We start from the raw sequence: 26,148 nt of genomic DNA on the forward strand, positions 1-26,148 counted from the left end.
TGACTTTATTCAGTTGTATGTTTATTCTGTGGAGGTCTGGCTGCCACACTATAGTAAGGGTGTGATTGAGCTGGAGAGAGTGCAGTCTCCAGGATATTGCCTAAATTGGAAATATTATGGTTACGAGGAGCTACTGGATAGGCTGGGTCTGATTTCCCTGGAGTGGAGATAACTGAAGGGTGACCTGATGGTTACAAAATTATGAGGGGTTGGATAGTAAACCTTTCTTTTCCCCCATGGTGGGACTGTCAAAGACAAGAGAGCCTAGAATTAATTTGAGATTTAAGGGGGGACCTCATTGAAACTTAGTGAATAGTGAAAGGCTTGGATAGAGTGAATGTGGAGAGGATGTTTCCACTAGTGGGAGAGTCTAGGACCAGAGGCCATAGCCTCAGAATAAAAGAACACACCTTTAAAAAGATGAGGATGTAGTAAACCAAGCATGGTGAATCAAACGGATTTTATTAACAAAACAGTGGTTGAACACACGCATACATAGTTAGGAGAACAGTTAGGTGCTAGTTGTTGTTGAGAGGAGCACCACGCGTCTGTTCACTCAAGGGCTCGAGCTATGCTTCTCCTCCCCAACTGTCATCTCCAACTGTCAACTGTCATCTCCCTGTCATGTGATCGTTCCAATTCTGGTGACTAAGGTTTGATCAGTAAGTGGTTTGACCCCTAGGTGGCGCCTAAAGGGAAATTTATTTAGTTAGAGGGTGGTGAATCTGTGGAATCCATTACCACAGATGGCTGTGGAGGCCAAGTCAATGGATATTTTTAAGGCAGAAATTGACCAATTTGTGATTAGTAAGGGTGCCAGGAGTTATGGAGCAAAGGCAGGAGAATGGCATTCAGAGGGCAAGATAGACCAGCCATGATTGTTTGGCAGTGTAAGCTTGGCCTAATCTTCCTCCTAGATCTTATGAAGTTATGAGATGTGGGAGCTTTATCTGGGGAAATTATTTTACGCAGAGTGGTTGGAGTCTGCAATATGCAGCCTGAAGAAGTTGTAGAGGGAGGTACTATAAAACATTTAAGAAACATTTGGGAAAGTAGTTAATTTACTAAAGTAAAAAAAGGCTTTGGTTGTAATGTGAACGAATGGGCTGAATATAGATGGGTACATATGAGCAGCATGGATATGGATGTCTGAAAGGTATTTTTCTGTGCTGTTTGACTCGCTGGCTCTAATTACATTTTCAGAAATCTACCCAGCTAAAGTTGCTCCGGCATCCAACTTGTGGACCACAGAGAAGGGCACTGCAGTCAAGCTCCGAATGGAGGATTTTGGTTTGGGGGGCATCTCACCTTTGACTGTTGGCCAGGCACTCCAGCTGGCAGTGAGAAGTTTTGGTCAACGTGATGCTTTGGTTTTCAAAGTGGAAGATCGTTGGGAAAATTTAACCTTTAAACAATTTTACAATCAATGCAGGACTGCTGCGAAGAGCTTTCTTAAGGCAAGTGTGTTTTATTCACCTTAAAGTGGTTTCTATTTAAAATAACTTTAGTTATAAATGAAAAAAAGTAAAATGTGTGGAATTTCATTTTGAATCTTTCCCTGTAAGGTTTGACCATCTGCTCAGACTCCACACTACACCTAACCCACTCCTGCGTTCATCCAGTCCAGATGTTAGGTTCAGTAGAGCTGAGGTCCTGAAGTTGGCCAGTGAGGTACAGATAAGTCTCAGATGATGAATTACAATTGCCCTGCCCCAGAAGTTTTAAAGTAATTATAGAGAAGGATAGGCATGAGCCACAAGTTAAGGCATGGCTGATTCTGGAGACATAAGGCAGGAAGCTGCAAAGGTCAATTGGGATAGTCTGTTTGCAGGTAAAGAATGGCTAGCAGGTCGGTGGCTTTTAAAGTGAGATAGCAAGAGTTTAGGGGCAGCATACTCCTGTTAGGGTGAAGGAGAGGTTTAGGGACACCAAGTTAACTAAAAATGTTGAGGCTCTGGTCATGAAAATGAATAAGGCAAACATTCGATTTAGCCTTCCGGGATCAAGCTTACTTCTCTGCCAGTACAGGAAATGTCAGAATACATCTAAGAAAGCAATCAAGAGGGCAAAAAGAGGACATGGGATGGAGCTGGCAAACAAGCTAAAAGAAAATTCCAAGGAATTCTTCAAGTATATTAAGAGCAAAGGGTAGCTAAAGAAAGAATAGATTGTAGTGAGTCCAAACGAGCGGTATTATTCAAATACTTTATTGTCGGTAAAACCCGTGACAAACGCACGCACTTACTTTTGGACTAACACTAACTTCGCGAACTAATCTAATCTCTATCTACAGTTTGGCGCCAGGCATTTAAATACCCCGCGCTCCCTCACCCCGTGACCGTAAACCAATCTGAGGGTTCTACTACCTGGCCAATCCCTATGTCCCTACATGACCCCCCCCAGAACCCTCGAAACCATACCTCACAGGCGCCCGAACCTCCCGCCCAGAACGTGTACGGAGGGGGGGAAACCGATACCCCCAGCGTGACAGGAGGCGGGGTGGACGCTGCCGCTGGAGGCGATGGGGGGTCCACTGGAGCGGAGGGTGTAGGTGACGGGGGGCACTTGATCAACAACGGCAGCCCGGGCCCAACCATAGGCGGCGGAGGCCCAAGAGGTGGTAAACTGGGCGCCGCTGGCGGGACCAGTCGAGCAGCCACAGGCCGGCCCCGGCGCGGCGGCTGAGCCACCGACACGGGGAGGTCCTGGTCCAAATGGGCCGGCTTGAGACGGGACACTGAAACAAGCTCCTGACGATTTCCTACCTGCAAGGTGAAGGTTACAGTCCCTCTTTTGAGCACCTGGAACGGGCCCTGGTAAACCGGCTGGAGAGGGGGGCGGTGGCAATCTTTCCGAAGAAACACGAAATCACAGCTCCGCAATTCCGACGGAACGTGAACTGCTGTGCTTCCGTGACTGGAGGTCGGGACTGGAGCCAGAGAACCCACCCGTTCCCGGAGGGAGCCCAAGACTGACGTGACGGATGGCGGCAAGGCGGGAGTGGAAGGGAGAATGTCGCCCGGCACCCGCAGGGGCGAACCGTAGACGAGCTCAGCCGAAGATGTGCCCAGCTCAGCCCGCGGGGCCGTACGAATGCCGAGGAGGACCCAAGGCAGCTGGTCAGCCCAATCGTAGCCAGTCAGGCGAGCACAGAGGGACGCCTTCAGCTGCCGATGGAAATGCTCAACCATCCCGTTGGCTTGGGGATGATAGGCGGTGGTCTGCTGTAAGCGCGAGCCATACAGCTGTGCCAACGCGGCCCAGAGGGACGAGGTGAACTGGGCCCCCCGATCCGTAGTGATAATAGCCGGGACCCCGAAACGAGCCACCCAATGCAACGCCAGGGCCCGTGCACAGGAGGCCGCCGAGGTGTCCGACAACGGGAGCGCCTCCGGCCAACGAGTGAACCGATCAACCACCGTCAGTAGGTGAGTGTAACCCCTAGAATAGGGCAATGGACCCACCAAATCCACATGAATGTGGAAAAAACGGACGGGGGGGAACCTCAAATCTCTGATATGGGGGCTGGACATGACGATGGACTTTGGAGGTCTGGCACGGAATGCAGGCGCGTGCCCAGGCTGCCACCTGCTTTCGCAGGCCATGCCAGATAAACCGGTCAGCCACCATGGCTGAAGTCGCCCTGATGGACGGATGTGCCAGGCCATGAATGGCCTCAAAAACCTTACGCCGCAAAGCGGCAGGCACCACCGGGCGAGGGCGTGGGAGGGAAACGTCACACCACAACTTGGTACCTGTGGGGCCACACGCCACCTGCTCCAAACGCAGTCCCGAGGTTGTGGAGGCGTACATCGCGGCAGTCCCTTCCAGGCGCTGAGCCTCCGCTAGCTCCTGGAAATCCACCTGTTTACCAACCACGGCTACGGAGGGAACGGCCGGCCGGGACAGGGCATCAGCAACGGCATTCAGTCTACCCGCAATATGACGGACATCGGTCGTAAACTCCGAAATCAGGGTTAGGTGCCGCTGCTGGCGAGCCGACCACGGATCAGAAACCTTAGCAAAAGCGAATGTCAGAGGTTTGTGATCCGTGTAGGCCACGAAAGAACGGCCTTCTAAAAAATAACGGAAGTGGCGGACTGCTAAATAAAGGGCCAGGAGCTCCCTATCGAACGCACTGTACTTGAGCTCCGCTCGAGAGAGCTGCCTGCTGAAAAACGCCAGAGGCTGCCAATTACCGTCGACCTGCTGCTCCAAAACCCCACCCACCGCCACGTCTGAGGCATCCACCGTCAGAGCTGTGGGGGCGGAGGAGCGTGGGTGCACCAGCATGGTGGCGTTGGCGAGTCTGCGACCAAAGAAAACGCCCATAGAAAATCTGCATCCAATATGGCCTGGCCCACATCCGCAACGATGAATTCCCAACGGTAAGTCCTGGACTCAAAGGACAGGGACATAGTCCTTTTACCGTATGTTCGGATGGTGCTACCATTCACTGCAATTAGGGGCGGGCCCTTTTCCCCCCCTCGAACTTCACAGTCATAGGGGGGCACAATACTTACGACCGCTCCCGTATCCACTAGGAAAATGATCCCGGTACTCTGATCCGTAGCGTAGAGGCGGTGGTTACGGCCAATTGAGACTGCCTCTACAGTCGATCGGCCCAGGCGTTTCCCGGAAACGAACACGGGGATCTACAGCTTCGTGCCTCGCCGCCCCACCGCCGATGGAAAGAGCACCAGCCACGCCTATCCGGCTCTGTTGGTCGAGCCCGCTGCCAATGAACAGGCGCCGCCGCCCTCTCTTGGCGGGCCGACTGCGAAATAGCGGCCGATGCGTCGCTCTCCCGGCCGTACCCCCGACTGCCGCTGGGCCTCGAGACCCGGTTAACGGAGCCGTCTCGGGTGTTGTGCTCCCTAACGAGCGTGTCGGCCTTCTCGGCGAACGCTACCGGATCTTCAAAAGAGACGTCCGCCAACACCAACCTGACGTCCCCAGGTAGCTTCTCCCGAAAGGCCGCTTCAAATATCATGCATGGCTGATGGTCGCCCGCCAAAGTCAGCATCTCGGACATCAACTCCGACGGCAGCCGCTGCCCCAGGTCTGGCAAATGGAGGAGCTTCAGAGCCCGCTGGTTCTGGGCCCAGCCGAAGGTCCGCAGCAGGAGCCTCTTGAGCCCCACGTACTGGTGGTGGTACTTCTCCTGGTCTTCCTCCACCTTTTTAAGATGGAACTGCGATTCTGCCTGCACAAACCACAGGTGCGGCTGATGGGCCCAGAACGGCGGTAGATGAATCTTGCCCGCGCTCGCTCCCGCCTGCGACATGTTGCTGCTTGCTGCTTGCTTCTTACGTTCGAGGTCACCAATGTAGTGAGTCCAAACGAGCAGTATTATTCAAATACTTTATCGTCGGTAAAACCCGTGACAAACGCACGCACTTACTTTTGGACTAACACTAACTTCGCGAACTAATCTAATCTCTATCTACAGTTTGGCACCAGGCATTTAAATACCCCGCGCTCCCTCAACCCGTGACCGTAAACCAATCCGAGGGTTCTACTACCTGGCCAATCCCTATGTCCCTACAAGATCTTCTTTAAAGATTAACATGGCCATCTTTGCGTTGAACCACAAGTGATGGTGGGTGATTTTAAATTAATACTTCTCATCCACTTTTACTGAGAAGATTATGGCAGCTACGAAACCGAGGCATCTGAGTTGTGATGTCTTAGATCACTTGCCAAAGAGGAAGTAATGGCAGTCTTAAGGTGGATAAATCGCCAGGGCCTGGCCAAGTACATTCTCAGGAAGCTAGGAAGGGTTTACTGAAACCCTTGCAAAGATATTTGCATCATTGTTAGCCACAAATGAAGTTCCAGAAGTGGGTAATACTGTACTTCTGTTTAAGAAGGACAGTAAGGACAAGCCAGCATGCCTGACATCAGTGGTGGGTAAATTGTTGGAGGGGACCCTTAGGGACAGGATCCACCAGGATTTGGAGAGACATATTTGATTACGGATTGTCAGCATTGTTTTGTGTGTGCAGAATCTTGTCGCACATAATCTGATAGAATTTTGTAGCGGTCACCAAGAGGATTGATGAGGGCAGGGCGTGAACATTGTTTGTATGGTCTTTGGAAAGGCCTTTAACAAAATCCCACATGGTAGGCCAGTTCTGGAAGGTAAACACATGGAATCCAAGGTGAGAAAGCCAATTGGATTAAAATTGGACTTAGAAGGAGGAGTCGAAGGGTAGTTGTGGAGGGTTTGTTTTAATTGGAGACCTGTGACCAGTGATTTGCTGCAGGGATTTGTTAAAAATGGTGTTAACATTAAGGTAAATTTGCAGAAGACACCAAAATAGATGGTGCAGTGAGGAAGGATATCTAAGTTTACAACAGGATCTAGAGCAGTTTGGAAGGTGCACCAAGGAATGGCAAATGGAATTTAGCTCTGACATGCGAGGTGTTCCACTTTGGTATGTCAAACCAGGGCAGGACTTGCATGGTAAAGGGTGTTAGAGAATGGAGAGTTCTAGGTGTACAGGTGCATGATTCCCTAAAAGTGGCAAGTCGGGTGGGCCGTCTGGTGAAGAAAGCATCTGTTTGTCTTCATTGGCAAGCATATTAAGTGCAAAAGTCAGCACATTGTGATGCAGCTATATGTCATTGGTGAGACCACACTTGGAGTATTATGTGCAGTTCTGGCTGCCAGTTATAGGAAGAAGGTTATTACATTAGAAAGGGTGCAGAAGAGATTCACTACAATGTTACCTGGGATTGTGGGCTTGCATTATATTGCTCCCCCTCTGTGTAATTCCTGCTGCTCTCCTGCTGTTGGACCATGTTCTGCCCCAGACTTGTTCTCCCCCTCCTACAATCAGTCCGAAGAAGAGTCCCAACCTGAAATGTCACTCATCCATGTCCTGCAGTGATGCTGCTTGACCCGCTGAGTTACTCTAGTAACTTGTGTTACTGAAAGTGGATAGGCAGGCTTCTCAAAGTTATGGTGTGAGTGTCATGAATTAGTCCATTTTGTTCCGAGAATCCGCTCTAATAGTTTCCCTACCACTGACGTGAAGATACATTCTCCGGGATTATCCAGATTTCCCTTAAACAAAGATACAATTCTGGCTACTCCCCAATCCTCCAGTACCTTGCCTGTCGCTAGACAAGATGCAAAGATTTTCCTCAAGACCGCGGCAATCTTTCTTACCTCTTTTGTTAACAGAGCCAACATATAAACACTCTGGCACTCATCACTCGGACAGACAGCAGGCCACTTCAGATGCTACTCTTAGCCTGAAGACGGCTGCTTCCCTTTGTTGCGACCCAAAACGTCACCCACTCCTTCTCTCCAGAGATGCTGCCTGCCATGCTGAGTTACTCTAGCTTTTTGTGTCTGTCTTCCCTTTTAGAGTTGTCGGCCACAGCCGGCTCAATTTCTTCCATTGTGGATAAAATGTGAATTTAACCCTGTTGCTTCTGAAGGAAGTCATGCTAATGTCTCCTAAAAAAACAGTTGAACGTAAATTTAGGGTTTTATTCAGGATCTTTATATAACCAACAAAGTTAATTTATTTGAAAAATGAAAAGGGTTGTTAAAATATTTATTTTTGTGTTCACAGCTTGGACTGGAACGTTTCTGTGGAGTTGGCATCCTTGGATTCAATAGCCCAGAGTGGTTTTTTGCAGACATAGGAGCAATTCTGGCAGGGTAATATTTATGTACATCCTTAAAAGCTTGGCTAATAGAAACCATTGTTCATTCAGCTGGTCAGACAGGTATCCCCTGTTGAGAGAGAATCCCAAGTTAACATTCCAGGTCAATGACCCTGTATCATGCATGTATCATTAACTTTCTCATTCCACAGATATTGACTGACCTGCTGTATATTTCTGCTTTTAATTCAGATTTCCACCCTCCTGCAGTTGTTTGCTATAAAATAATTGTTTGATTATTAATCAATGATTTAAAAAAACCACTATAGTAAGTGGGGGAAAAGTAAAATTGATGCATTTGTGCAAATGTGCTTGTATGTGCCATGTTACCAAATGGTAAAAACAAAGGCAATTCAGCCATGAAATTCAACAAGCATTGCTAAAGTGATTCATAGCAGCATTACAGAATATTTATTTCTCATAACACTGCAGGAGGCCATTTGGCCCATTGAGTCTATGCTGCTCTTGGAGCAACCCCATCAATCCTATTCCTGCACTTGTTTCTCTGTAACCTATTCATTCTTGCATGCCCACCAACTCTCCCCTGATTCTCTTGGAACACATTTACTCTTGAGTCAATTTACAATAATTAAACAGCCTAACGACTAGAGACACAAAATGCTGGAGTAACTCAGCGGGACAGGCAGCATCTCTGGAAAGAAGGAATGGGTGACGTTTCGGATCGACTGAAAGTCACGGGAAAGGGAAACAAGAGATATGGATGATGCTGTAGAGAGATATAGAATAAATGAATGAAAGATATACAAAAAAGTAACAATGATAAAGGAAACAGACCATTGTTACCTGTTTGCTGGTGAGAACAGGAACCTGGTACGACTTGGGTGGGGGATGGATGGAGAGAGAGGGAATGCTGGGGTTACTTGGCTAGAGAAATCAATATTCATGCCACTGGGTTGTAAGGTGCCCAAGCGAAATATGAGATGCTGTTCCTCCAATTTGTGATTAGCCTCACTCTGACAATGGAGGAGGCCTAGGACAGAAAAGTCAATGTGGGAATGGGAAGGGGAATTAAAGTGTTTGGCAACCCGGAGATCAGGTAGGTCCAGGCGGACTGAGCGAAGGTGTTCAGCGAAACAATTGCCTAGTCTACGTTTGGTCTCGCCGATGTATAAGAGTCCACATCTTGAACAACGGATACAGTAGATGAGGTTGGAGGAGGTGCAAGTGAACCTCTGCCTAACCTGAAAGGTCTGTCAAGGTCCCTGGACAGAGTTCGAGGGAGGAGGTACCGGGACAGGTGTTGCATCTCCTGCGGTTGCAGGGGACGGTACCTGGGGAGGGGGTGGTTTGGGTGGGAAGGGATGAGTTAACTAGGGAGTTGTGGAGGGAATGGTCTCTGCAGAAGGCGGAAAGGGGTGGAGATGGGAAGATGTGACTCGTGGTGGGATCCCTTTGGAAGTGGCAAAAATGTCGGAGGATTATGTGTTGTATGCGATGGCTGATGGAGTGGAACGTAAGAACTAGGGGGACTCTGTCCCTGTTGCGACTAGAGAGAGGAAAGCAAGGGCAGAGCTGCGGGGTACCGAGGAGACATGTGCGAGGGCCTCATCTATGATGGGAGAAGGGAAACCCCGTTCCCTAAAAAATGAGGACATCTCGGATGTCGTGGTACAGAACATCTCAGCTTGGGTGCAGATGTGGCGTAGACGGAGGAATTAGGAGTAGGGGGATATAGTCTTTGCACGAAGCAGGGTGGGAAGACATGTGTAGATTGTGCATGCTAGCATAAGGATACATAACAACATGTAGTCGAGATAGATGGTTGTGGGAGTCAGTGGGTTTGTAATAGACATCAGTCGATAGTCTTATCTCCTGTGATGGAGACGGTGAGATCAAGAAAGGGGAGGGGGGTGTTGGAGATGGTCCAAGTGAATTTGAGTGTAGGATTGGAATCGGTGGTAAAGTTAATGAAGTCCATGAGTTCTGCATGGGACAGGAGGTAGCACCGATGCAGTCGTCAATTTAACGGAGATAGAATTTAGGGATAGGGCCAGTGTACGCCTGGAACAGGAATTGTTTAATGTACCTTACAAAGAGGCAGGCATAGCTGGGGCCCATGTGAGTGCCCATAGCTATGTCTTTGATTTGGAGGAAATGAGAGGAGTTGAAGGAGAAGTTGTTGAGGGTGAGGACCAGCTCTGCTGGGCATTAGTAGAGGGAAATTGGCTGGTTCTGCGGTCACAGAAAAGACGGAGGGCTTTAAGGCCTTCCTTGTGGGAGATGGAGGTGTAGAGTGACTGAACGTTCATAGTAAAGATGAGAGAGTGGGGGCTGGGAAAACGGAAGTCATTAAAGAGACGAAGGGTGTGTGAGGTATCTTGATATAGTCGGGAGAGATTGGACAAGGGGGGATAGGATGGGGTCGAGGTACGTGGCTTCACTGCAAAATCTATGCTGAACGACTAGTATGTCTGGGATGTGGGAGGAAGCCAGACACATAGTAAACCCAGGCAGTCAACAGATATCACTGATATGTAGGAAGGAACTGCAGATGCTTGTTTACACCGAAGATAGACATAAAACGCTGGAGTAACTCAGCGGGTCAAGCAGTATCTCTAGAAAAAATCTAGCAAGGCAACTTACCATTAGGCATGGAATAGATGAAATAAGAAACAGTGCTGGTGTAACTCAGCAGGTCAGGCAGCATATCTGGAGAACATGAACAGGTGACATTCCACTAAAGGATTCTGCCATGGTATCCAGAATGTTGCCTGACCTGCTGAGTTACTCTAGCATTTTATGTCTTATTTTGTAAACCAGCATCAAAAGTCCCTTGTTTCTACATGGAATAAGGGAACTTTTCTATCCTGCTTTTCATCTGTTGATGACTGATTTCTTGTTTTGAAAATTGCGTTGAAATCATTTTGTTGCAGATGATTAGTATTTTTTCTCAATTTTATGTTTGGGATCAATGATTCCTAAGAAGGAAACAAAGGTACGACTAGTAGTTTGAGTCTGAAGAAGGATTTCAACCTGACACGTCACATATCCATGTTCTCCAGATGTGTTGCCTGATCTGCTATTTACTTCAGCCCTTTGTGTTCTTTTACTACTTCCAGTTCACCTGCTGACCAAAGGCCTTTCTAAAATAGTGTGAATTTGGATTTTCTGACTTGGTAGTGGTGCATTACCAAAGATTGATTAAATGTTTGTGCATTTAATAACAACAGTTTCCTTTCAACTAGTGGCTTGGCTGTCGGGATTTATACAACAAATTCTCCAGATGCATGCAAGTATGTGCTCGAGGACTGCAAGGCCAACATTGTGGTGGTGGAGAACAATAAACAACTGCAAAAGATTATGGAGGTACGACTTGTATTAATTTTAGTTCTCTATATTATTAATATATGACTTCTTACACATTTAAAACATCAAATCTGTAGAGCAATCTGTAAAAGGATGGGAGCGTAGAACTCTGGAACATAGGGATGACACCTCCCTGACCATGGCATCTTGCACCAAGGTTACTCTGCATTTAAAATTTTAATGTTTATAGTTGCGACAAATTAACTCTAGTGAAATGGTCAATTTTGGTATGTGTTGTCCTTCCTGAATTGCACTTGAATACCACCTTCTTCAACCATTAAATTCTACAGTGATGATGATCCCTTAGCACCAAGATCCGAGATGGTTCAAAAGATAAGGGCCCATTCGACCGAGGGAAATTTGGATCTGAAATTGGCTTGGCAATAGAGGTAGAGGGTATGTTGGGGGATTTTGTAATTGGAATTTGGGTGCTGCAGAGATCAGTGGTGGAACTACTGCTGTTTGTTATGTCCGTTCATAATATGGATGTGAATGTAGGAGGCACAATTGATAATTTGGTGCAGTGTGTTTCCTGCAGGATGTGGGAAGGTAGGGACACCGCTGGAGCTTCTGGGAGCTACACCCACAAGAACTGTGTCCAGGTGCAGCTCCTGAATGAACGTGTGGTGGAGTCGTAAAAGCAGCTGGATGACCTCAGGGCCATCCAGGAATGCGAGAGTTTCCTGGACAGGACCTACTGTGAGGCTGTCACGCCAAGGGTCCAGGTCGAGTGAAGGTGGGAGACCGTTTCAAAGGGGAGTAAACATGGACTACAGGAGACCCCGGTGGCTGTGCCTATTGCAAACAGGTACACCCTCTTGGGAGTTGTCGGGGCAGAAGAGCGGCGGACAGGTCGGTGGCTCTAATCCAGGCAAGGAGACTCGACTGGGAGACCGAAGTCGGGAAGAGCCATAGTAGTGGGTGACTCCATTGTCTGAGGTATGCACAGTAAATTCTGTGGCAGCAGGCGGGACTTGAGGATGGTCTGTTGCCTCCCTGTGGCCAGGGTTCAAGACATCACGGACCGGCTTCAGAACATCCCAGCGAGGGAGGGATATCAACCGGAAGTAGTTGTGCACGTGGGCACGAACGACGTCGGGAGGAAGAGGAAGGAGGTACTGCAATGTGAGTTTAGAGAGTTAGGAAGAAGACTGAGAAGTAGGACGTCGAGGGTGGTTGTCTCTGGATTGCTTCCTGTACCTTGTGCTAGTGAGGGCAGGAACAGAGAGATCGGGGATATGAATGTATGGCTGAGGGGCTAGTGCAGGGAGCAGGGATTTAGATTTCTAGAGCACTGGGATCTCTTCTGGGGTAGGGGTGACCTGTATAAAAGGGACGGGTTACACCTTAACAGCAGGGGGACCAACATTCTGGCAGGCAGGTTTGCTAGTGTTACACGTGTGGGTTTAAACTAAGTAGTGGGGGGGAGGGGTTGACAAATTGGGAATATGAAGATGGAGTTAAAGGGGAAATGAATATAGGAGAAATTGCAAAGGACTCTCGAATAAATGGGAAGGAAAGTTCTAGATGGGATAAGAGAGTCAACTTCCTGTTATGGCATTCAACTGAGCAGTCGTGTGGGCCAAGACTCCGGCGAATACTAAATATTTTTAAAATATTCCGACGTATAGACTAAACTATTTATGACCTAAATATTTATCAAGACATTCATACTTTTTATGATATCGAAAAATCGAGCGAAAAGCTGAGCTAAATTCCAGAAAAAGACAGATGCTGAACTGTTACAGGGGGGACACGAGGGGGACCCAAGGGCACTTGAAGAAATGCTAACTGAAGAAGAGGCTAGCCATGACGAGAGTCTGATTTTGTCAGCCATACAAGCACTGAGAAATGACTTTTCCACACAGTTACACAAAGTAATTTCCTCCAACAGAGAGATTAAAGAAGCTATAAGAGTTTTCTCCGAAAGACTCACAATGGCGGAGACCCGCATCAACACGGCGGAGGACCAGTTTACATTGCTAGCAACGGAGGCCGGTGCCACACGGGAAAAAGTCCAGAAGCTAACCTTAAGGGTAGACGAGATGGAGAACTGCCAGCGCCATTCAAACCTGAAACTGGTTGGATTACCCGAGGGGTCGGAGAAAGGAGATGCACTTCCATTCTTAATGAGTGGCTGCCTAAGGCTCTTAATATGGATGGAAGACCACAAGTGACCATCGAGCAAGCCTACAGGATCGGCAAGATGCCCCAGATCCAGGTTGGGTCCGGTGGGACACGCCACAGATTCTCCTTGTGAAATTCTTGATGTATCGAGACAGAGACCGAGTGATGAAAGCAGCATGCCTGAAAAATGCAGTCACTTTCGGAGACAGCTGGGTTATGTTCTTCCCGGATTTATCGGCTGAAGTTCAAAGACAGCGGAAACGTTTTGATGGAGTGAAACAAGGTTGTGCTGTCTCACATCCTTCCTTCCCGCTGATGTGAGACAGCACAACCAGCATTGCTCCCAGCAGACGAGTCAACAATAACAGCTAAGAACACAGAAAACTGATGATAATTTATGTATCTTTTATTTATAATGAATGATCTCTTGCTCTCTTGCTATCCACTTTGCTGCTGTAACACTGGAAATTTCCCCGGTATGGGACGAATAAAGGAATATATTATTATTATTATTATTATTATAAGACCAGCTCTCTTCCACCAACACTTTACATCTGTGTGAATTCAGTCTTGCACTAAACAACTTCTTCAACTCCAGGTCTATAGTGTGGCAAAAGGAGCATGCGTGGACCCAATCTGTTGCATAACACTTCATCGGATATGTGAAATGGTCCTCGTATCAGTCCCCTCCATCAGATTTCCAATAACTCTGATGAGCATAATGGTGCTGCTTCCTGCACATGTGCAGAATTCATATTTCATTACCTTTGCTGCTAATTTCCATGTTGCATGTTTTCATCCCTGTCTTGAAAACTGTATCTCCTTCCTGGGGAATACATTAGCAACCAATACCTATTGTACGCCCTCAGAATTCCACAGCTACTGCGATAACACTTCCTCTACCTAGTTTTCTGTAAGGATGACTTTCCATTCTCCTAATTCCATTCTCGAATATCCCAACATTTAAGAAACAGACAGGTACATGGATAGGACAGGTTTGGAGGGATATGGTCCAAATGCTGGCAGGTGGGACTAGTGTAGCTGGAACATTGTTGGCCAGTGTGGGCAAGTTGGACCGAAGGGCCTGTTTCCACTGTATCACTCTATGACTCTGAGTGTTTATGTTATAACTGCTCTCACGATGAAACCTTTTCAATATCAAACTGCAACAAAAAAGGTTACAAGGGAGAAGACAGGAGAATGGGATTGAGAAGAGAAAATAGATCAGCATGATCAAATGGTGGAGCAGACTCGATGGGCTGAATGGCCTAATTCTATTCCTATGTCATATAGTCTCACTTCTCAGTATTCTGAGAAGTTGCCCCTGCAACTCCTGATTTAGTCCTCCATCTCCACCACCTACTAATTTCCCATGCAACTACTGGAGGGGTCCTTGCTCTCTTACGTCTTTCCTTCCCACCATTCCTTCCCACAATTTATAGATCAAAACATTCCTACCCAGATGAAGCAACAACTTCCAATTTAGTGTATAGCAATTGGTACTCCAGATGAGGTTTGCTCTTTATGGGAGGAAACAAACGCAGATTGGGTTATTGGTTTGGCCTGCAGTCATCTATCACTTTAGTTCTGCTTCATTGCCTCTCTGATCTGTCTTTGGCCTCCTACAATAGTCTCACGAAGCCCAATGTAAGCTCGGAAGAGCATCTCATCTTTTCTCTAGGCATGTTTCATGATCAAGGATGTGGGAAGATACTGCAGATGTTGGTTTAAACAGAAGATAGACACAAAATGCTGGAGTAACTCAGCGGGACAGGCAGCATCTCTGGAGAGAAGGAATGGGTGACGTTTCGGGTCAAGTCTGAAGAAGGGTCTCGACCCAAAACGTCACCCATTCATTCTCTCCAGAGATGCTGCCTGTTCCGCTGAGTTACTCCAGCATTTTGTGTCCATGACCAAGGCACTTGGTATTCAAGTTGTAGCATCAAAACTACAGCAGGATACAAGGTAATAATATTAATAATCAAAACTAACTAATAAATGCAAAATGGCTCCTACACACCCGCCCCTAATTGTTATAAGTGTATAGCGCAACAATTACTAATCCAAAAAAAAAGAGGAGCCAAAGAAAATAAACCTCCATATATAATCAAAGCATGCACTATACATTGGCATCTAATCTATTACAGTATTCAATCAACAAAATCATCAGTCCTTGTTAAGTCAAGTAACAGCTTCAGTAGCAGACATTTCTTGGTTATCGGTCTTTCCAAGATATTGTTCTTAGTCTGCAGCCGAACGGTGTGCACTTGCCCGCGTGCGTCTGGTGTGGTCTCCAAAATTTTGCCCATCAGCCAGGAGTTTTCAGCCTTCTTCTTTTCCAGTTTAAGAAGCGGTGTGCCGCTGGTCCTCCCACAGTTTTCTCACAGTCTCTTTTCTAAGAGCTAATTCTTTTCAAATAACTCTTAGAGACAGATATAATGCTTCAGCTTTTGGCAATAAATCTCTCCCAGGTCAGTAAACTGTTGTAGCCTCCGTCTCTTGCGAAGACAAGCTTTCTGAACTTTCCGAAGAGTAAATTCCAATAAATTGTTCCAGCTTAGGCAGATTTCATGATGAATCACTCCAGTTCAGATAAGATCTCACACTTCGTCTCTTGCGAAGGCAAGTTCTCTGAACTTTCCGAAGGAATGGATTCAAGCTGATCGCTTCAGCTAAGAAGGAATTTTACGCGATGTAGCGGCCAGCTTCTCATCTATCAATTAGCTCCCAAGCTGCCACTTGCATAGTGAATGATAAGCATAATGCCTCGAACAAATTATAACAGATCCTCAACGTTTTAATAGTCCTCTTTATTTGAAGGTGCAATAAACATATTGGCATATCTCTTGTCATCGACTGGTTATTGATTTGCTAGGTATAATTCCATATCTTACAACAGTCTATGCGATTGATACAAATTGCCAGATATAACTTTGGCGGAGTTTGTATTAATCTTATCAATAAGATTTTACAACCGATTACATCTTGGCTAATAAATCTTTTGGCGGAGCCTTTGTCCCGGCTCACACACACCCTGCCAGCATGTACCCAAACTCCCGCTCCCAAGCTCCGCCCAGCCCCTACGTAAGCATTGCATTAACTCTATAGTGCCCAAACTACAGCAGGATACAAGGTAATATTAATAAGCAAAAATAACTAATAAATGCAAAATGGCTCCTACACAAGTGATTAACTTTTCTGCTCCGTCAACAGACATTGTTGAATATTTTGGATTCAGTTCATTCCTTTGTTGCCTTTCTCTTCTGTCTTGAAGAGAAATTGTAACCTTGACAACCTTGGTCTGCAATCTATCGTAGACGTCCCTCCTTTCTCCCCATCTCACTGCCTTTGCGCTACATAAAATATGCTGCTTTTCTCATCTTTTTTAGTACAGATTAGACCAAGTGGACTCATTGGGCCCATTCCTTGGGTTCCCATCGTGACATGGGAAAATCGCGTTTGTTCTTTAAAGTAAATGGCATTTTTTTCTTAAAAATAAAATAAATCTTATCTGGATTGTTTTTGCTATTTATGGTTAAAATCCTCTCTTGGAGATCCTCGAGACTGTGCCCTCAATCAGCAGCAACGTCAACTCGACTGTGACGGCAGTTGCTTTGAGAGGGAAGAAACCGTTCCCCCCACATGGGACCCAGACCAATAGGGCGTTGAGCGGGAGGTTGGAGCCAATCATTCGACTCGACGTGGGGACCCGGGCCAATCGGGTGTCGAGCGGGAGGTTGTAACCAATCAATGGACCCCATGTGGGGGGGTGAGCGACAGGAGCAAATCAGGACGCACCGGTGACCAATCAGAGTGGGGAGCGGCGGCACTCCCCCCACGTGGGACCTGGGCCAATCGGGCGTCAAGTGTGAGGTCAGAGTTGAACACAAAATGGCAACCCACCCCCAACCGCGCTCGCGCCAGAGCTGAAGGTAACATGGCAACCCTCCCCCAACTGCGCACGCGCCGGAGCTGAACACAAAATGGCAACCCTCACCTAACCGTGCACGCACGGATGCGACAGCCATCTGTTGGGCCCAAAGCTCTCCTGCATTGGTGTTGCACCCTCCCCTCCCCCACTTCCACTGCCCAACCCAAAATTGTCGCGCTACCGTGTACAGTTTTGGCTGTGTCAAGACCCAAATAATATACAATTAACAAAACACACACAAGAGAGTTTTAGTAATATACTAGACCAAGTGAACCTGTTGGACCCATTCCTCGTAGAGGGAGGATAGGGAAGGGGAGAGGGTGCCACTCACCTCAGCGGGCCCATTCCTCGTAGGGTTTCCATTGTGACCTTGGAAAATTGCGTTTTTTCTTTAAAATAAATTGGTTTTTTTTTAATGAAATGAATCTCAATGATATAAAGATCCTATCTAAAATAAAGAGGCCGAGATGAATCCGAGGTCTTTTCCAAAAATGGGAGGCCGGGCAAGGAATGTCTCCCGGGGCCATGGGTGGGCGAGGGGAGACAGGGAAGGATATCGGGCGTCGAGCGAGAGGTTGGAGCCAATCATTGGACTCGACGTGGATACGCGGGCCAATCGGGCGCCAAGCAGGAGATCGTAGACAATCAATGGACCCCACTTAGGGGTGAGTGGCAGGAGCAAATCAGGACGTGCCGGCGACCAATCAGAGCGGGGAGCGTCGGCATTTCTCCCATGCGGGACCCGGGCCAATCTGGTGTTGAGCGGGAGGTCGGAGCCAATCAATGGATCGCACGTGGGGGTGAGCGGCAGGAGCAAATCAGGTGGTCCCCACCGCACTCACCCATTCCATACCCCCCCTCCCTCACCCACTCCATCCCCCCCTCCCTCACCACTCCCTCCTGCACGCCCCCCCACTCCATCCCCCCCTCCCCCCACTCACCCACTCCTTCTTCCCTCACCCCTCCATCCCCCCTCATCCACACCAACCCCTTCCTCTCCCTCTCCCCCCACTCACCCAATCCATCCCCCCTCCCCACCCCGCTCACCCACTCCATCCCCACTCACTCTTTCTCTCACCCCACCCCTACTCCCCCCCAACCCCTACACTCCCCCACTCCCTTCCCCCCATCCCCACTCGCCCCCTCTCCACACCTACTGGCGGGAGCCGGGACTACACCTCCTGGCGGGTAGCACTGCGGCAGGAGGCGCGCACAAGATGGCGGAGCGGGAGGAGGAGGAGGAGAAGGAGAGCGGCCGCCATTTTTGTGGAGTCGTCAACCGCCGTCGGTTGATGCAGGAGCTGGAGGAGACGCGGGAGGAGGAGGAGAAGAAGATGACCGGTGGGGGTTGTAGTCCGGTGATGGTGCGGGGCGCTGGGCCCGGGCTGGAGCGGGGACTCGACGAAGCCGTCGGAAGCGGGCGCTAGAGGAGATGGAGGGGAACGATGAGGAGACGGAGGGGAACGATGAGTCGATGGGGATGATGACCATCTTCCTCCTGCTTGGAGTCTCCCCCAGGGCCGGGTGCGGGCAAGGGGGGAGAGGAAAGGGGAGAGGGAGCCACTCACCTCGGCCCTGGGCGGCCATCGCGGTGGGCAGCAGCAGGAGAGCGGCCGTCCTGCCAGCGGCCATCTTCTTTCGCGTTCTCTCTGGCGCCGCGCTGCACCATGGGAGGAAGGTCAAGCGAGAGACTTGCCGAAACGGGCGGTGGTCTCTCGGGGGGGGGGGGGAGCGCATTTGTTAAAGTCAGTTTATTGGCCGCGACTCCCTGGCCCCCTCCCTCATTGGCTCGCACACACGCGGGTCCCATTGTGACATCACACGCTGAAGATCATAATGAAATCGATTTAAAAGGTAATTTTTAAACTTTTAAATCTCTCTAACTTTAAAAATATAACACCAATTTGAATAAAACTTGTTTTAAAGTGTCCCCTGGACAATGGTGAGTAAGGTGCGCCTACAATTGTCACGCTATCGTGTACCGTTTTGGCTGTGTAGAGGGCATGGTACACACATAAACATATACGCACAAACTAAACTGAGAGTTTCAGTAATATACTAGACTAGACACTTTGGTGTTGTTCATAGGAAATTTATCAAACAATGGATGTCTGTTTTAATTATTGTCAGCTTGATAAATTGAATGCACTTTGCTTGCTCCATACATTATTAAATTCTAAATGAATATTTGAAATTATTTTGTTTCATTGTTTAGGTTAGAAATAGTTTGCCTCACCTGAAAGCAATTATTCAGTATAAAGATGCATTGGAAACAGATCAAGCAGGCATTTATACGGTAAGAGTTCTTGCATTATTGATTCGTAAAGCTATTACTTTGCCATGTAAACTTTTGAGCTGTTGATTCAATTGATTGCTATGTATTTTTTGTAATTTGTGTTTAACTTTTTAAAAATCTATTAAATGTCGTGAACATCTTGGAGAAAAGTCATAATAATTTTATTTTAATCTTTACTAAGTGGAAACAATTCATGAAACTTGGGCATGCTATCACTGATACAGAGCTGGCTGAACTTATTAATGCTCAGAAGTCTAATCACTGTTGTTCATTAATCTACACATCTGGAACTACAGGGACCCCCAAAGGAGCAATGCTTAGCCACGACAATGTGAGTTTTCATCAACCTTAATTTGCACTTGAATAGTTGAGAGCATTCATTATATGACACAAAAAATACTTATTTCATTAAAGAGCTAGTGATGTTTGTTAAGAGATTTTGCATATGTATTGTTGAACTTTTGGTATGTGCCCATGTGAGTATTTATTTACCATCTTGTTCAGAGGAAACAAACCATAAAGTGGATAATTATAATTGTTTTGTCAGAACCTTGCATGAAACCAGAGAGTGTTTGGTATCTGGAACAAGCTGCTGGAGGATATAGTTGAAGCAGGCACTATAACAATATGTAAAAGACATTTGGACAAGTACAGGGATAAGAAAGATTTAGAGTGATATGGGCCAAACGCAGGTAGATGGGAACAGTGTGGATTGGCATCGTGGTCAGCATGGGCAAGTTGGGAAGAAGGGCCCACTTGCTTGCTCTATGACTCTATGACGGAAAAATTACGGATCGAATAAATTTAAAAATGCTCGTACTCTGGGGAATTGTTTTGCTGGAAATGAATTGAGATTAGAATATTCAAATTATAATTCACCACAAATATTTAAACATATTTACGCAAATATTTTTCAACTAATTTTCTCAAAGTGACTTGGATTTGCATTCTTTTATGTCCGTGACTGTACAGAATAAAGTAACATTGCAACAATGGTGCTATTGGTAATGCATTAGAATGGTAGTTTTGGGTGAAGGAGGGAGGGGCAGATGGCAGAGTATGTTCAAAGGTGATAATTTAAAGCAAATATTTATCTTGAGAAATATAGTTGCCTCATTCTGTCTAGGTCTGGGCGCCTTGGGTAAGAATTATCACTGTGTTCTCGCAGATCTCTGGTGCTCAGAAGTTTGTCTAAGTTGCATCAAATAGGCATGATTCACCGCTGAGCATCAATACACCAGCCACCGTGTCTTATCTTCTGACCCAAAAAGACATTCTAAGCAGTCTAAGTGTGGACACCTTTGTGGGATGCAAATCTATAGCTCACTAAAAGGGATGCCAAACGTGGTGGTGGAGGCAGATATAATTACGACATTTAAAAGTCATTTGGGGAGGAATGACTGACACAATCACGCAGGTAATTGAAATTTGCATAGAAAAGCATTGTGGTTGGAATGGATAAGGTAGACCAATGGGCATTTCTGTGTTGAACAATTCTGAGTCTATGATGTGCTAGATGTTGTGGCTCAGTCGATGAGCTCAATAGAGCTTTGCTGAATTGCTGCAGTACGTTCTGTGGACTGTACATACATTGGCCATGGTGTGGTGGGACATAACAGGGCGGTATAGGTGCTGCCTTATAGTCCAAGAGACCCAGGTTCGATCCTGACGACTGCCACTGTCTGTATGGAGTTTGTACATTCTCCTCATGACCTACATGGGTTTTTTTCCAGAAGCACCGGTTTCCTCCCACACTCCAAAGATATACAGGTTTGTAGGCTAATTGACTTGGTGAAATTGTAAATTGTCCCTAGTGTATGTAGGATAGTGTTAATGTGTGGGGAACACTGGTCGTCATGGACTTGGTGGGCCGAAGGGCACGGTATTTCTCAACTAAAACTAAACAGCGAATAGAGGATGTCCTTAGTTGATGAAGGAATTTCTGAGTGTGCCCTCTGAGTGTGCGGCGGTCGCTCAGTTCAGTATTCTATTGGACAGCTGTAAGTGCGATGCCTCATTTGAGAATGGAGGATGAAGTGAAGTAGGTTTACCTCCTTGTTGGTTTTCTCATTACCTGCTATAGGTCCAGGTTGTCAGCTATGTTCTTCAGTATTTGGACAAGTCTCTCGGGACCATATGACTGAATTATTCTTGGTATTGGAAGTCTAGGTGTGTATGTGTGTGTGTGTGTGTGTGTGTGTGTGTGTGTGTGTGTGTGTCTCCCCCGAATCTCTTGTGTGCCTGCTACGTTCAGGGCTTCCAAGCCATTTTTAGTTTTAGGAGCTTGTTTTTAATTTGTTCAACCATCATTTTAATTTTAATTTTGTTTTAATTTGTTCACAAGACCATCATTTACTGCACTTTCGTAATAGCTCCCGAGCTAAGTACTTTGCTGATCCATTGGAGGGGGGGAGTGGGGGTGGGGGGGGGGAGGGGGATGGGGGGGGGGGAGGGGGATGGGGGGGGGGGAGGGGGGCGGGGGATGGGGGGAGGGGAGTGGGGGGTGAGGGTGGAGAGTGGGGGGGAGTAGGTGGGGGAGGGGAGGGGGAAGTGGGGGTGGGGTAGGGGGGGGATGGAGTGGGTGAGTGGGGGTGATAAGGGGGATTGAGTGTGGGGGTGGGTGAGGGTGTTAGACCAATCCAGGAGAGGCTTTGGGTCCACGGCTCGCTCTGGCTGCAGCGCTGGCGCCACAGGGCGGAGGTGAGTGGCACCCTCTCCCCTTCCCTGTCCCCCCTCTACAAGGAATGAGCCCAATGGGTCCACTTGGTCTAGTCCTGTATAAAAACACTGAACTGTGTTACTTATAGCCATTGAATTCAGCCACTCACAAGAAAGACTATGTAGTGAGTTCAAAAGGAGCGAAGCAATTCATAAAGCAGTAAGTCATGGATGTATGCAGCAATCTTTTTTCTAAATTCCCCAGTTCACCATTATCCTTTATCCTTGTTCATTATCCATTATCCATTATCCATTATCCTTGTTCTTATTTAGAAATGTTTTGCAATCACTCCTTCTGTTAATATCTTTTCTTGCAATTTAGTCTATGAACCACAATCCAGTTTACAGTAATTTTGACATGGACATATAATTTATCGATGCATACGTTTAATGGCCTGACTTAGACAACAATGCCATTTATATAATAACAGAATGGATTTGGAAAGGAGGGAAGACAGTATTACTATTGTAGATCAAGTTTAATTATTCTTGTCCTTTCTTCTTCTGATAGTGTTTTTTCTCCCTCTATTTCCCTCATTTCTCTCACTGTTCTTTTTCCTTCTCTTCCTCACTCTGCTTTCCGTTTGGTGCAAACCTTCCTCACAAAGCTCCAAATGGATTCATCGGTTGCCTGACCAAGCTGACCAGCACATTTTACGACTGAACTTGAAGCCCTGATAGTTCCTTTAAGTGTAATCCTTGACGGCAGTTCTTTCCATTGTAAAGCTTTTACACATGCAGAACCTTACTGCGACATTCCACCTGTTTGAAGAAGGAACAGATCCAAGTGCTTGGTGTCAGCAAGATGATCAAGCAACTTGAACTTAGGCAGGGAACAAGTAAAAATTCTTCCAGCTTCATTCGGGAAGGTAAGTACAGTGGGTGTGATCAAAGAATGGTGGATAGTGTATGAGGCAAGTTCTCACTCTCAAGATTTGTAACAAGTACTAAATAAAGTACCACTTTTCAAACAAAAATAATTTGAGTGCTTGCCTGTTGCAAGTCTGCTGAAAATGTGATTTATTTTTTGATGTTTGTCTTTTTCTAGTTAACTTGGACTGCCCACACAGCAGGGGTGTCTGTGGGGACTTCTAAAGATATTTCCGAGAGAGTTGTCAGTTTCCTTCCACTGAGTCACATTGCAGCACAAATGATGGATCTGTGGATTCCACTGACGTTTGGTGGCACTGTCTACTTTGCACAGCCGGATGCACTCAAGGTAAGTTTTTCAAATTGACCTGACTCCCTCTTTGAAAAGTTAATTTATTCTAATTTATGTATCTACTCCTGTTGCATCTTCCCTGTGTTCTTATCAAGCACAAGCTTGCTTTCAGCAATCAGTGTCTCCTGGTTTCCTGGCAATCGAGAAATCGAAGCATGGTTATTCTGGCTTTTTCCTTTTCTCCCCTCTTCTCTCCCTCCCTCCATCTCCTCTCTGGACTTGCAATCTTCTAGTTGTTGGTCTGGGTTCCTCCCTATGGCATCTTTTTAGTAACCTGTGGCAAATGTAATAGTGTACTGGAAGAACTGGTGAGGTTTCCAGTATTTTGCTAACTCTCTTAATGTGAGGCTGGAAATTATTGATGTTCTATTTTTATAGACTTCTTTAATGGAAACGTTGAAAGATGTCCATCCTACTGTCTTTCTGGGAGTGCCACGTGTTTGGGAGAAAATAGAGGAAACGATAAAAGAAATTGCTGCCGCATCATCACCTTTAAAAAGAAAGATAGGTGCCTGGGCAAAGGAGAAAGGCCTACGGGCAAGTTATAATATAATGAACGGGTATGTTAACCCCCCCATCATGTCATTATTTAATATTACCACAACAGTAAATCAAGAGTGCTATTGAGGACAGTGGAAGATGTTCCAGCCCATCCATTATCCAATGTCAGCACTGATTATATTGGTTCTTCTTCTCGCAAACTGTCTCTCTGCCAAATGTTTATCCTCACTCTGTTAATGTTATGTACATCCTTACATGGGCTGATCTGCATACTTGGTCGTTTGTGCAAACAGAAGACAGTTGTTTTCAGTGCAGAAACCTGGAGAGTAGCTCAGGTGTGCAAGATGCTCTGTACATTTTATAATAGAGCAAAGAAAGAAAGCTAACATTTCTCAGCTTGGATGGGAGGTCTCCATTTTGATGGAGGATCAGAATGGAATGCAAGAAGTGAACCCTGTGGCGCAAATGCCTCACTGTGCCAGAGACCCGGGTTCGATCCTGACCTCGGGTGCAGTCTGTGTGGAGTTTGCACGTTCTTTCTGTGTGGATTTCCTCCTAGTGCTCCAGTGTCCTCCCACATCCCAAAGACATGTGGTTTGTAGGCTAATTGGCCTCTGTAAATTGCCACCTAATGTGTAGGGAGTGGATGCAAAAGTAAGATAACAGAACTAATGTGATCAATGCTCGGCCTGGACTTGGTGGGCTGAAGGGCCTGTTTCCATGCTGCATCTCTAAACTAAACTAAACTGGGAATATTACATTTTCAACAGAACTATTGGAAGTGGATTCAATCAAGAATGCCAAATTTAGGAAGAGTTGCTCTATCAATGGAAAAGTTTTTAAATACCTTTATTTTTTCAGTGCATCTGCTTAGGGATTGCTAAGCCTTGTTTGAATTGTTGCCCCAACCTTGACAAAGATAGTTTTCCCTCCCTTGCAATACATGTTATGAACGGAATTAAAAAGCCTATGCCATTAACCACGATTTTTCCCATTTTCCTTGTGAATGTGCGCTGTGGAATGAAATAAGTGATCTTTTGCATCTTTCTTAATGTTACAGAATCGATTCAACACCTTGGGGATACTCCCTGGCAAAAAAACTGGTGTTTCAGAAAGTCCGTAATGCCCTGGGTCTGGACCAGTGTGTGAAGTGCTTTACAGGAGCTGCACCTATCTCCAAAACAACACTGGAATACTTCCTGAGTCTCCGTATCACAATTTGTGAACTGTATGGAATGAGTGAAAGTAGTGGTCCACACACTACCTCTAATCCAGAATCATTTCGAATAGCAAGGTCTGTGTTTAATTATGCCTACGTAATTAAGCTTACCAGATCTTTCAAATGGGGAGCCAGTATTTAAGAATCATTGAGTTGTACAACACAGAAATGGGCCCTTCAGCCGATCATTTCCATGCCCACCTTTTTTGCCCTGCCACACTAAGCCATTTGTCTGCATTAGAACCATATCCTTCTATGCCTTGCTTATTTAAGTGTCTGTCCAAATGTGTCTTAAACATGGTATCTGTATCTGCCACAATCTCTTGCAGCAAATTCCATATATCAACCACTGTCTGTAACAGAAAACGTTTCCCTCAAATCCCCTTTACAATTCCTTCCAAACACCTTAAACCAATACTATTAAAAAAAATATGTCGGAAGGAACTGCAGATGCTGGTTTAAACCGAAGATAGACACAAAAAGCTGGAGTAACTCAGTGAGCCAGAAAGTATCTCTGGAGAAAAGGAACAGGTGATGTTTAGGGTCTTGACCCGAAATGTCACCTATTCCTTTTCTCTACAGATGCTGTCGGACCTGCTGAGTTACTCCAGCTTTTTGTGTCTATCTTCTATTTTTTTTAAATATATCCCCTCTATAGGAAAAAGATTTTGACTATCTTATCTATGCCTCTTATCTATATACTAAAACTCTTGTTTGTTTGTTTGTTCCTGAACTACAGCCAAAACGGTACACGATAGCACGACAATTTTAGGCCCACTTTACTCACTATCATCCCTTTGGTGCTAATGGAAGAAGTTTAGTTGAAATAGGTGTTATATTAAAGTTATTCACATTTTAAAGTTTAAATCTATCTCCTAGGGAGGGAAGAGGGGAGGAGGAGGAAGGGAGGGATTGGGGGGATGGAGTGGGGAGGGAGGGGAAGGGGGGGAGGGAGAGGGGGTGGATAAGGGGGTTTGAGGGGGATGGAGTGGGGGGAGGGGGAGGGAAAGGGAGGGAGGGGAGGGGGGAGGGGGTGCTGCACCAATGCAGGAGAGGTTTGAGCCCAACGGGTTCACTTGGTCTAGTTAGTTTATATACCTCTCTGATGTCAACTCCTTGGACTG

At 46.5% G+C, this 26,148-nt stretch overlaps 1 protein-coding gene across 3 annotated transcripts in view; it reads left to right on the forward strand.

Moving 5' to 3' along the window:
- Nucleotides 1–26,148, forward strand: part of LOC144599157 (long-chain-fatty-acid--CoA ligase ACSBG2-like) — a 94,072-nt gene that overhangs the window by 44,081 nt on the left and 23,843 nt on the right. For 2 of the 3 annotated variants that reach the window (XM_078409897.1, XM_078409901.1), the window contains 8 exons: nt 1,204–1,457; nt 7,590–7,678; nt 10,890–11,010; nt 19,284–19,364; nt 19,546–19,695; nt 23,131–23,301; nt 23,683–23,864; nt 24,866–25,099. In XM_078409897.1, coding sequence (XP_078266023.1) covers nt 1,204–1,457; nt 7,590–7,678; nt 10,890–11,010; nt 19,284–19,364; nt 19,546–19,695; nt 23,131–23,301; nt 23,683–23,864; nt 24,866–25,099 — 1,282 coding nt within the window. Of the gene's footprint in view, nt 1–1,203; nt 1,458–7,589; nt 7,679–10,889; nt 11,011–11,334; nt 11,407–19,283; nt 19,365–19,545; nt 19,696–23,130; nt 23,302–23,682; nt 23,865–24,865; nt 25,100–26,148 lie in introns of those variants that run through there. The other variant, XM_078409909.1, reaches the window with a different exon arrangement.

Source organism: Rhinoraja longicauda, chromosome 1 (assembly GCF_053455715.1).
Source record: "Rhinoraja longicauda isolate Sanriku21f chromosome 1, sRhiLon1.1, whole genome shotgun sequence".
Lineage (NCBI taxonomy): Eukaryota > Metazoa > Chordata > Chondrichthyes > Rajiformes > Arhynchobatidae > Rhinoraja > Rhinoraja longicauda.